This window comes from Atractosteus spatula, chromosome 5, assembly GCF_055471065.1.
Source record: "Atractosteus spatula isolate fAtrSpa1 chromosome 5, fAtrSpa1.hap1, whole genome shotgun sequence".
Taxonomy (NCBI): Eukaryota; Metazoa; Chordata; class Actinopteri; order Semionotiformes; family Lepisosteidae; genus Atractosteus; species Atractosteus spatula.
The window spans coordinates 32,719,999-32,732,430 of NC_142710.1; the positions used below are offsets into that span (position 1 = coordinate 32,719,999).

At 38.2% G+C, this 12,432-nt stretch overlaps 1 protein-coding gene across 1 annotated transcript in view; it reads left to right on the forward strand.

Moving 5' to 3' along the window:
* Nucleotides 1-323: 323 nt before the first annotated feature.
* The window catches only part of LOC148834983 (catenin alpha-3-like), a 634,761-nt gene continuing 622,652 nt past the window's right edge, over nucleotides 324-12,432 (forward strand). Inside the window, exons 1-2 of the mRNA XM_088915226.1 lie at nucleotides 324-456; nucleotides 1,694-1,797. Of these exons, the coding sequence (XP_088771352.1) occupies nucleotides 1,699-1,797 (99 nt within the window). The 5' untranslated portion in view covers nucleotides 324-456; nucleotides 1,694-1,698. The remainder of the gene's footprint in view (nucleotides 457-1,693; nucleotides 1,798-12,432) is intronic.

A 12,432-nucleotide genomic window follows, 5' to 3' on the forward strand; every position in this document is an offset into this window, starting at 1 on the left:
CTTGAGAAGTTGAACATGTAACCTGAGAGGATGTACTGTACCATTAAAAACACTATATAAAATAAAGGTGATTATTAGAATTGTTCTGCAAAGAACACATACAGTATTGACTGTATATCTGCCAGGTGCTGGTACAGTAGATTCTCTATGAGGAAGGGGCCTGCTTCTTGTTAGCTGTGTTAACCTCTCCGAAGCTCTCCTGTCATTCGGATATTTTCAGAAGCAGCAAGTGGATGTCAATGAAATCATGCGCCAACTGTAGCTAGGCTGACAGTTTTAAGTAGGCATTGGAGCGCATGACTGGCAAGCGAACAGAGGGGGGAGGGCAATACCAGCTGAATTTCTTTTAACTGGATTGTGGCTTGCAACTTGTGCTCTGCAGGCGTGGAAAAAGTTCATTGTACATCAGCTAAACCTTGTCAGTAAAACAGTTTTCTGTGCTTTAGACTTAGGAAGGTAAGAATGCGTGTTTTGCTATTTCTTTCTCACTAGTTCGTAATTTTGATATCTCATTTAAAACGTCACTGTTTCGAATGGTCTACTAAATCATAAACTTTAAATGGTAATTTCAATGTTTTCTTGGAAGGGAATCAATTGTTTTAATTAATTATTTAAAAGGGTATGCGGTTGTAGCGAGTGCATTGAAACAGATGACGGACACTTCGTGCCTTAATAAGTCAAAATTTATACAGTTCACCACCGGTAGCGGAAATTTTCCGTGCAAGATGTTTTAGTCTTTTTAAGCTTTGTCATTATGTGTAATTTATATACATATAATAGTTGAATTAACTAAGTGGAAAACACCAGCTCGTTTTAATTATGTAATGACAACGAAAGCCACCAGGTGTTTTCCTGTACACTGTAGTCACCCCCACTAAATAAGCGGAGAATGCGTTTTGCAGGGACATAAAATAATTTGTATATTTTAATTTTTTTTTTCATAACTCATTTGAATGCTTGGACACAGAGTGCAACTATTTTGACACATTGTAAGTGTTTCTTGGATAATTACGGTGTAATAAAAGTTTGTAACTTTGCAAGTTTTTCTGTATTCTGACATGTAAACGTTTTTATAAATATATTTTTGTTCTTAATTTAACTAACCAAATCGAAGTTTCATTTTGATGAGAAACTGTTGGCGTGCTAAATATAGAATACTACGCAAAGCTTGAGTTTATTTTTTGCAATGCAAGGAAGCCTGCAGCCTATTTATAATCTACTAGGAATACCTTGGTCAGGGTCACATACTAAGGTAAAAGTTTCTAGTTTATAAATGGTTCTAATTTTACAGTAGCTACATGAATCTTTATCTTTGAGAATTAGATTTAAAATTGTTGATTAGTTGATAACATTTTTCACTTTGTTCATATTTAATCACTCAGAGTAACCATGTATTCCATTAATATTCTAATTATTAAACTACATACTGTATGCATGTTCTGTAGTATTTATCCAATATGATATTTATAATTAGACTGTTTTGTCAAAGCCTATTTTAGAAGACTCAGATGTCAAGTAAAATAATTGATTCATCTGTGATATATCTCCTTAAGGTCTGTATTAATGTGGAACTCCAATAATTGTACTGTGTGATGTAGTTAACTGATATAAACCAAAGGGAGTTTTTTTTAATACTGAATTATTATTGTGCAGTGGATAATTTTATGTGTTTTTTTGCTTCTTTTTCTCATAGGTAAAATGACACTGCTACAAAATCTTCAGCTGAAAATCGACCCTAAGGATCTTCAGATCAGGACTATAACAGTGGAAAGGTTGCTTGAACCACTGATTATACAGGTATTCAGTTTAATAAACAAGAACATTCATAACAGTGGAAAAAAACGTTTACCTTTGACTTTGATCAATGAATTTAATCTTAGAGGAAAATTAACAGTTAACAAAATGCTTGCTTTCTAAACAAGTAATCTAACACTAAGCCGCCAATTCATTTTTAAGCCTCCAATTATTTCTACCAAATTGCTCCATGAATAAGAAGTTGATTATTATAGCTGGAGAAACTGAAGATGTGCATGGCATCTTTAGGAAGCAGCTTAATAACACACTGGTGTACTATTTTCTTGTTAATGTGTGGACTTTTTTTCTAGGACACTCAGAAAATGAGAAGGTTTTTGTTCTGGTTAGATAAATAAATATGGGTTTCAGAGGATACAAGGCTATCTGAATGTAAAATGACAGTTCAGAAGATGGTCAGTCAACCACAGGATCTGCTATTGAGCAGCTAGAAGGAGAGTTTACAAAAGCTAATAGCCACTGTTCTTGACCAGTTTAGGTGCTACTAGGAGTGTTGGTTACAGGCACAGAATGATACAGCCCAGATAAGTGCAGATTTTAGACTGAATTCAGCCACAACTGTTCTGTTGTTGCTCTGCTCATCTATGCAGTCACTTTTATGCTACCTGGTTAGTTGCTATCAGCTCAAATGCTATGCTTCAGAAAAAGTGTCTCTGTACAATAGCTGATCCTGGAGTCGTATTGCAAGTTGTGAGGAACTGCCTATGTAGTCTTGGGCAGAATGAAAAGATATGTCTCTTCAAGCAGCATGTGCCAGTTTTAGAGTTTGCATAGTGGAATGTCAAGCTGTTGAAGGGTTTCTCTGCAGAGAGTCGTAGGGTTCTCTTAATTTCACACCTGTTATGACTCTTGATCAGAGGTTTACAATCAGCAATTCCCATATAATAATTCTGAGTAAACAGAATGTATTCTTTTACTTACATACAGTATATATTACATATAGTTCAGGTGGGTAGCTGCGTCAGCATGCGTAGGCTGCAAAGGAACAAGTAATAGGTTTATTCCATGCTGAAAAAAAGAAGAAAGAAAACACAACGTTTCGGCCTTGGAGCCTTCTTCAGGTGTGAGAAAACAAGGCATTAAGCAAAGGTAATGTAGCGGGAGAACAAAGGCTGGAAGAGAGAAGGAGCGAGAGGTGGGAGCAGGGGACAGAAAGAGAGGCCAATCAAGAGGTGTGAAGTCAGAATAGGTGTAGAGAGGTGTGAAATGAAACTTCCAATGAATGGAGAACATTTAAAAGAAAAGTAGTCTGTTGTTAAGAGATGGGGAAAGGTGTGATCCTAGCTGCAGGATAATTTTGGTTTCTGTAGTCTTTCTGATGTATTAATTCGGAAAACCATCTTTAAGAACATAGACGGAGAGATTAGTGTGGTTGTGGTCGTCAGAGGTGAAATGAGAAACAATGGCCTTGGAGAGATCTTTAATCTTTACAGCCCTGACATGTTCTCTGAAGCAGTCTCCAAGTCTCCTTCCTATTTCTCCAATGTAGAGAGAAACTGGGCATTTACTGCAAGAGATGCAGTAAATAAGGTTGCTGGAGGTACAAGATGCCATCTAGGTGATCAAGAATTGTCCTGAGGGGCCTTGAATGAGTGTGGTGTTAGATGTATACTTGCAGGTGATACAGCGAGCTCTGTTGCAGGGGAAAGTGCCTGGTGTGGATGGTTGCCGAGGGCGGTCAAGGGAGCTGTGAACAAGGAAGTTGCGCAGATTAGGTGATCGGCGATATGAGATGATGGGGCGGTCAGAAAAGAGGGCCCCAATGGAGGGATCATCCTGTAGGATGGAAAAGTTGTCGTTAATAGTCCTGGGGATAGGAAGTGTGTTGGGGTAGTAGGGAAGCACCAAGGGAATGCGGTTGTTACGGAGGGATCCTGATTGGGTTGATGGTCCGAGGGGTGTTTTTGGCTTGGGAAAGGGCCCTGTCAATAACACTGCTGGGATATTCTCTGTTGATAAAAAAGGAGTACATTTTGAGGGCTTGGTTCTCGAAGTCGATGTTGTCGCTGCATAGTCGTCATAGCCGAAGGAACTGTGAAAAAGGGAGAGAGTTTTTAGTGTATTTGGGGTGAAATGAGCTATACAGGAGATAGCTGTGTGAATCTGTGGGTTTGTAGTAAACCGAAGTGGAGAGTCTGGGGTAGTTGATGGAGAAGTTGATGTCTAGAAACGGAAGAGTAGTGGAAGATATGTTAACCGTATATTTGAGGGACGGGTGGAAGTTGGTGAAATGGTGCAGGAAGCACTCAAGCTGGTCATTGGAGCATGTGGCGGCACCGACGCAGTCATCAATATATCGCTTGTAGAGGTCAGGGACATACAGTAGCCAGTGTAGGAAGCGAAGAAGCGTTCTTCTACCTAGCCGACAAAAATATTGGCATAGCCGGGTCCCATTCTGGTGCCCATGGCAACTCCACTCACCTGTTGGTAAAAAAAGATTATTGAAAGAGAATGCGTTCAATATGAGGACCAATTCTGCAAGGCGTACCAGGGTGTGGGTGGGTGGATCAAGCACTGTGCGTTTGTCCAGCATATGCTTGAGGGCTGTAAGGCCGTCATTATGGGGAATGACAGTGTAAAGAGATTTGATGTCCATGGTAAAAATGTAGCATTCAGTGCCCTGAAATTGGAAATCATTAAAAAGTTGGAGCGTGTGGTTGGTGTCTTTAATGTATGAGGGAAGACCTATATATTACAGAAGACCTACTGTATATATATTTTCTTCCAGGGGTGAGGGATATATATATATATTAGATATATATACAGTATATCCCTCACCCTGGAAGCAAATATCTTGACTGTGATAATGTCTTAATGTGTCTGTGTTTTTATTCAGTTCGGTTTTATTGCATCCCCCAAAATTCACTTTGGGGCATTGTTTATGTTACTAGACCTATTTGAACAAACCTGTCACGGTCGTCTTCCCTCCTCTAGAGGGCGCTCCTACCTTTTTCGTTGTGTTCCCAGCTTTATTTCTCCCAGCTGTTTCCTATCCCCGTTTCCCTATTAAAGCTTGGTGTCTCCGTAGTTCTGGGCTCAGCTTTGGAAGAAGGACGCCCAGAAGCCCGCCTACCATCGGGCACAGAAATGGCCTGAGGGCATAGGCTTCACCACGGCGTCCTGACCTCTGAGTCCGGGGCTTGGAGCACCTTGCCTCATTATGATTTTAATCTTCAACGTTCCTGTTTCAACATTCCCATTCCCTGTGTTAACTGTCTTTGTCATGGATGGACCACCCGGTTTTTGGATTACGGACCGCGCCCCGATTTTCCCTTCTGGACTTCCTTGGACTCGTTAGCCTACTTCATGCCTCCTGTGCACCAGATCACTCAAGTCACCATCCCCTGTCTGTCATCCTGACCTTACCTTGCTGTGCCTTCCCTGATGTCCTTCTCCAGACTCTTCCGGATTATACCATCACGCATAGGGTCTTTACGCAATTCATGAGAGTCTGAACCAGCTCCCGTGACAGAAAGCTGAGCCTTCTACTAAGACCCCGCGGATGGCATTCCAAAATACCTGGGTCCCCATCAGGATTTTTTTTCTTTTTTTGTCGTCTGGACTCAGATTGTTTTGATTTGGAAAGTCTGCCTGTTTTGGATTTTTTTTTATTTTTCTCTTTCTTGGTATTTTTTCAAAGAGAGGATTGCCCGCCCTGTATATATTCATGTTTTTTGGTGACTTTCCCATTGTAAATAGTCATTATTGTATATAGTAACCTTTCCTAGTTGTACAGTATATAGTCTTGGCTTTTAGCTGTCCCTGGTTTATATAGTCACCTTCGTTTTTATTTTATAAGGGCACCCGGAGTCTGCCCTTCTAGGAGGGGGTACTGTTACAGTCACCATCCTCTCCTACAGAGGGCTCTCCAACCTCCTCATGTTAGTCTTTATTAGCTACATTATTTCCTGCTGTGCCTTGCTTTAGCTTCCCTGTTAAAGTTTACTCCTTCCTGCCTTCGGGGCTCAGCTTTGGAACACGGTAGCCCGATGGCCTGCCTACCACCAGGCTTCAGGAGGAAGCCTGAGGGCAAAGCCTTGGGCTTAGAACAGAGCTCCGTATTTCCTGGATTCTTGTCTCGTCATGTGTTCCTGTTTGTCTGCATCTCCTGATGGATCTCCCGGCGATGGACTTATAGACTGCTTCCTGACTCCCCCTTGACTCTCCCGCATAGGGTCTAAATATCATCCTCCACGGGAGAGCAACCCGGCTTTTGTAGCAGAGCTAGTTCGGATACGGTGACATCATTGCCCTCACTGCGCATAGCAGGGAGCTCAGCTGCCTGGGTTGAGGGAGGTCTCCTTTAGCTCATGTGGCTGGTTCCCTGTTGCGTTACTCCGGAGACCCGGTTTTGCGCCCCAGGTGTTGTGGGATGAAACGGGGTGGCGGAGGTCACGAGACCTCACGGAACCGCGACGGTTGACAAAAACTAAGTACTGTATGTGAGCCTGGTCAGTACCTGGATGGGAGACCTCCTGGGAAAGCTAAGGTTGCTGCTGGAAGAGTTATTAGAGGGGCCAGTAGGGGATGCTCATCCTGTGGTCTGTGTGGGTTCTAATGCCCCAATATAGTAATGGAGATGCTATACTGTAAAAAGGTGCTGTCCTTTGGATGAGATTTAAAACTGAGGTCCTGATGCTTTGTGGTCATTAAAAATCCCTGGGTTCTTCTCCAAAAGAGTAGGGGTATTACCCTGGCATCCTGGCCAAATTTCCTCTTGGCTTTTACATATCATGTCCTCCTAATAATCGGGGTAGGGGTGCTGACATACAGTATCATCCAGGTAGATGCTGCACATTGGTGGTGGTTGAGGGGAGTTCCTGTTATCTGTAAAGTGCTTTGAGTGGAGTGCCCAGAAATGCACTTTATAAGTCTAAGGAATTATTATTAATTGTAATGACTTCATTTTATTTATTATGAAAATTTTATTCACAGGCTTGGCATGCTGCAATATGATGCTTTTTAGGTTTCCACACAGTGAAAACCTACTGTAATTGTAAGACATTTTAGTTTATGTGTAATATCTTATGTGAAACTGGGTAGTTAAGTGACTTCATAATACCGTAGGTAGGTATCTTGGTGCAGATAAGTTGTTATGGAGGTTTAGTTAAATCCTCCTCCTTCTAGAGAGTAAATTGGACACACCTGCCTTGATTGACTGATTGGACTCCCGTGGAAAGAAATTCCTCAAGCAGAAAAGGGTTAATCTGATTGGTCCTGTGTATAATTGGACGTTCCTCAGGAGTAGCAGAAGGCAGTATATCAGAAGTCAGGTGGAGAGGGTAGAGGGATTTGTCTAACCTCCTGCAGTTCAGGGAGGAAGAGTTGGTTATTGGTGTCCTGAACTGTAGAGTGTTGAGATGGAGCAGTAGTGCTGCTGGCAATCCTAATTCCAGTTTAGGTTCTGGGCATAATTCTAGTTTTCATTCGTCCACATGTTCTTTAAGGATATCATATGCAGCACATATTTCCAGTTGTATTTTGTAGCAAATAACTTTTACAGTTGCCATCACGTCAGAATGCCTGAGTGAGGTTAGAGAGTGTACAGTACGTGTAAGAATGTATTGAATTTAATGACACATTAAAAGACAGAAAATTAACACAGACATTTGAATCTGTGCATAAGACAAAATGCCAAAGTTTCAGCCATATCTTTGAGAAAAATTCTGTTGCAGCAGTGAAAACAGGAAAAAGGCACCATAGATTATTAGTAAATACATTTCCTTATTTATTTGTAATAGCATGTGTCAAAAACAGACGTAGTTAATGTAAAAAAAAAACTTAAGCAGTTCTGTGGTTAGTATAAAAACTAAATGGGTAGGTTGGATCTTTTGCATTTTCTATTTATTTTGTCCTTGTTGTCATATTCATGAATATTTTTTATTCTTATTAAAATAATTATTTTTTTTTATTTTTTTATTTTATTATTTTATTTTATTATGTTTTACATGCTAAACACCTATTTCAGGTAATCTCTCGAATTGATGTCCCAAAGCAAAGCAGGGAGAAACGAATGATCAGAACTTGATTGTCTGCTCTGACAATACATTTTAAAATGACTGATTAGCCTTACATTTTGTGAGAATTGTTAACTAGTGAGGAATATAAGAGCAAAACATCCAATGATTAAGAAATTAAATGATCAGTTGTTCCTGTGAGGATTTTCTGCTTTAGTTACGCCTCACATGGGTATGTACTGTATGATACCTCTTTTGGCAGGGGACTGAAAGTGGTCTTCATTTACCAGGTTGTTACAGTATGTATTGAATTGAAGGTTGGCATGGTAGAAGAAAATGCTCAAGGATATTTCTTCTTTCTCGCCCTAATTAACAAGGGAAGGAGCTTTTTAAATTTTTCCATTAAATATAGAGCTAAGTTAAAAAATCATGTGATTGTTTTTTATTCAAACAGAATATTTCCATTTCCTTTTTTCTAACCTTATAATACAATGTAATAAATTCTTGATGTAATGAAAGTGTTTTAAAGTCTTATCCTTTGGCTAATATATACAGCAATTCCTTATGCACTGTACTCATTTATAAATATGTCCAAATACCTACCATGGGACTATCTGTGAACATTAGCCATTTGGCCAAATATAATGTACAGTGCATCTTGTGTCATGCATGCTTGGGAGTAATTTATAATTTTATGTTTCTGCTAAATAAACAATTTGCTATGTAGAGTCTACATTTAAGGAGGCTATGAACTCCAGTATTGCCAGGAAGCAAAACTGCTAAAATATGTGAAAGAAAATTTAGAAATGCCACCTAAGCAGTGCCTGCACTCAGAGTTTAGCAAAGCTTAAGGCAAATTTTACTTTATTTGCCAATATTATATTGTGTATGATTTCCCCAAAATTATACTGAACTTGTTTCTAAAAGTTTATTTTTTTCCTCATAGTGTATTTACTGTATAGTATCTTCATAAAGTTGTGTGGTAAGATTACAACAGGCAAGAAATGGACTACAAACATTCCCATTTTCAACACTTTTACATTAGTACCACCAATATTTTTCTTATATACAGAAAGCCTTTCAGGGATTTTCTATATAAACTAAAATGACCAAATGTAAATTAAAGCTTAGATTTTACAGTAAGCTCCAGTACTATACAGGTATCCAGAGGGTTAACATTCATGTTGATTTGCAAACATCAGTTATTTAGCGTGGTCATAAAGTCATAAAGTTGCCATTGTTAGGGAGCCTGGGTGGATGCTGACTGCTGTGAGTTACCAATGACTACAATGAGATTTGTGAGTTTTGCTAGATGACATATTATTCTAGCACATGCAGATGTTTTCTGTAGGGAAGCAGTACCTCAGATTAGTCTCTCCTAGGACATTTCAGCTGTACATTCACCACTAGGTTTGATCACAGGTGCTTTGTATGAATGGAGAACACTGCTGAAGTCTAATGATGGTGGATGAAATAGTGTCTTTTACTAGTGTAAACTCACAAACCCATATTATCATTCATGTGATGTCACATTTTTTGTAAGCTTACATTATATACAGTAGTTCATAAGGGGTGCAAAAAAGGGACATACTGTAAGTGCTCAGATTTCATACAGGGATATGAATATATATCACATTTAAACATTATTGTGTAATTAAAATTGAGACAATTGAGACATTGAAATGAGATGATTGAGAGAAGTGAGACAACAAATATGTGAATTTGGTGCTCCAGAAGTGCAGAAATGGAGTTCAGCTTCTCTTTTTCAAAGCAGAGAATTTTTGTTTTTGCTTTGGGTTATACGTTTTCACAAAACAATACCTTATGTGTGCTGCTTTTAAAATAATCCCATCTATTGTAAAAATTTTGTGCTGAAAAAGCAATTTAAAAATTCTGGATTGGGTTATCACTAAATCACTGGTAGAACACTTGAATGTCACGGAGAGATCAAGGTCAGTTTCAGTGGGCTGAAGACGAATGAAGGGAAACATTTTGCATCTAGGCTGCTGTTGGGATGCCTTGTCATAGTGTTTAAGAAAATCGGTTTCCATTTAATATATTGTATTGGGACCTAAGAAGTTACTTTTGTTACCTATAATTATACCTTTATAAGCAGGAAAAAGCTCTAGAGAGCTTTACTAACCTTCCTAATTTTTGTTGCACAAAATAGTTTGCTTTCTGCACTCTTTTAAACTTCAGCGGTTTAAGATTTTGGCAAATATATTATCCCTCAGAAATTAACAGGACTCAAAGGAAGGAAAAACTTTCTTGATATGGGTTTCTCATTTGCACAGTTACTTCTGGATATTTGACTTGAATAGTGTGAGTAACAGAATATACTTTTTTCCTGTTGTTCTCCTGGGCTAATGAAAAGAAAATGCCTGTTAGCATTTTACATGGAAGAAAAATGTAATTGCTTTATATTAATGTGTTTTTTAGCCAACTAAGTTAATAAAATTGAGTTTGTTCAATCCTTTTTTATGGCCAAATTAAAATATATTTCAAAAGAGTATGATTAAATTCCACTCATTCTGCAAAATGGTAATGACTGTAAATGCCCCAAAAATGTGTCACATAATATTTTTCATTAGGACATAGGATTCATCCATATTTAACATTTCTCACTTGACTATCTTTATAGGTATTACGTTATTTTTTATTGAAAGTGATTTACTACTGTGGGATCCCAATATTTGTTGACCTACAACAGTTCCTAGATTAAAAAATGTTTGCTAGTGCAATCATCAGTAAAACTGCTGACAGCCTGCTCTATGAATTTCATACATGAAGTACAAATTCACCTAATGTCTGACACCTTTGTATTAAATGTCTAACTGGTCTTAGCACTAATGGATATGAATGAGTTTGAAATTATGCTTGACAATGTAAGTATTTTCTTGAGCAGTTAGCCAGGAACTTAAGACTTTTTTTACTTTAGGATGGCATTTGCTTTAACTTAACATACTGTACAATTCTTTTGGGATATTTTTTATTAAGCTTCTACATAATGTTATCAGCTTGGTTGTACAGAATATTTTTTCCCTATCTGACTAGTATCTAGTATTTTGACTCATTAATCCCTAAAACAGGCTTTCCTGACTTTACGTCCATAGGACACACCTGGACTGTACACTGCATCCTAAAAATGTAGGCCAGACGTCTAGTACAATAATTGGAAAATTTCTTTGCATTATATAAAAATCATTATAGATATATATTACTGGTTTATAGTGGTACTGCATGTGTTTGAGATGTTTATGCAATTTTTTACATCTTTTTTATGTCCCAACTTTACATCCTCTGAATGCAAAGCATCCTAATAAAGTTCAGAGAAACATTCAGTGCTTACAAACTATGTTGTAGAGAAGTTAAAATAAAAGTAATTTATTCTAAAGTATATGATATTAGATGTCCTTATTTATCATATGTACAGTATTTAATATGGAACTATGTAGCCTGTACATAATGTTCTACTGTACATATCAGTTTAATTATTTTAAAGTATCTCTCACATGCACATGTCTTTTTGTTTCTAAACTCTGTTTGTTTCAGACAAGGTTAAATTACATCGAAGTGCTCAACTTAATGGAGTACTATGGTAATCATTTTGTTTAGACACAGAAAATGTGAATGTACACTATGTACATGAATGTAGTTTTATGTTGTCATGTTCTGGTTCCTATTACTGTTGAAATACATTGATTCTTATGGAGACATATGTCACATTTAAAGTCCTCTGGGTGCCCATTAACCCCTATTTCCATTAATTCTTACGGGATATGATTCCCTGATAATATAACCATGTTACAGTCCCCATTGACATTAAATGGAGACTTCCTGTATATACTGTTTTTAACAGTATAACTATGTATGTGAGCATCAATAAAAATGTACCACCATATTCATGTATATTCATAACATATACTGATGAATATTGATTAAAGCAAGTTAATGTCAAGCCAGGAAAGAAACAACATAGGTAGAACTTTTGTGCAACTCACATTTTGAAGCCTGGACTGTCACATGAGGTAACAAGGTTTTGTGTAAGTGTGGTGCAGGAATGCAGAATAATATGCTAATTGATGTTTTAAGATGGAAGCAGATGGAGACAAGGTTCTTGTCCGATCCACATTTTCCAGAGTGCAATGAGGAATGAACTGCTGTCTTCAGTCACCTGACCAGTAAAAAAGAAATGGTCAGGGTGCTATATGAGCAGTTCAGATAAAAATGAAAATAAGGTCAAGCCCTGTGAAGTGAAGAGACTTTGGTCCAAGAAGAAGGATGATGTCGGTTATTGGACAGTAGAAATACCTTAATTCCAAGAGATTCTGGAAGTGAAGGAAGTAGGAACTCCTTTCACCAGAGCCAGATGTCCTGGGTGTGTCACATTGTTTACTCCAGACTTCGACCATAGGATAATTCATGTGTGATGGTCAAAGCAGAAGTATCTGGTTAATACATAACTCCAGTTGTAGTACATTTCCTGTTGCTGCCCATGCAACTGTTTTTCTTGCAAACTGGAACAACATGTCCAGGCTCTAAGAGAGGAATGGGACGGAATCCCAAAAGACAGCATCTACAACCTTGTGCAGAGGATGAAACACAGATTGTGTGTACAGCATGTGTGGCTTCCAACAGTAGCCATGAGCTAGTAGTTCTATGC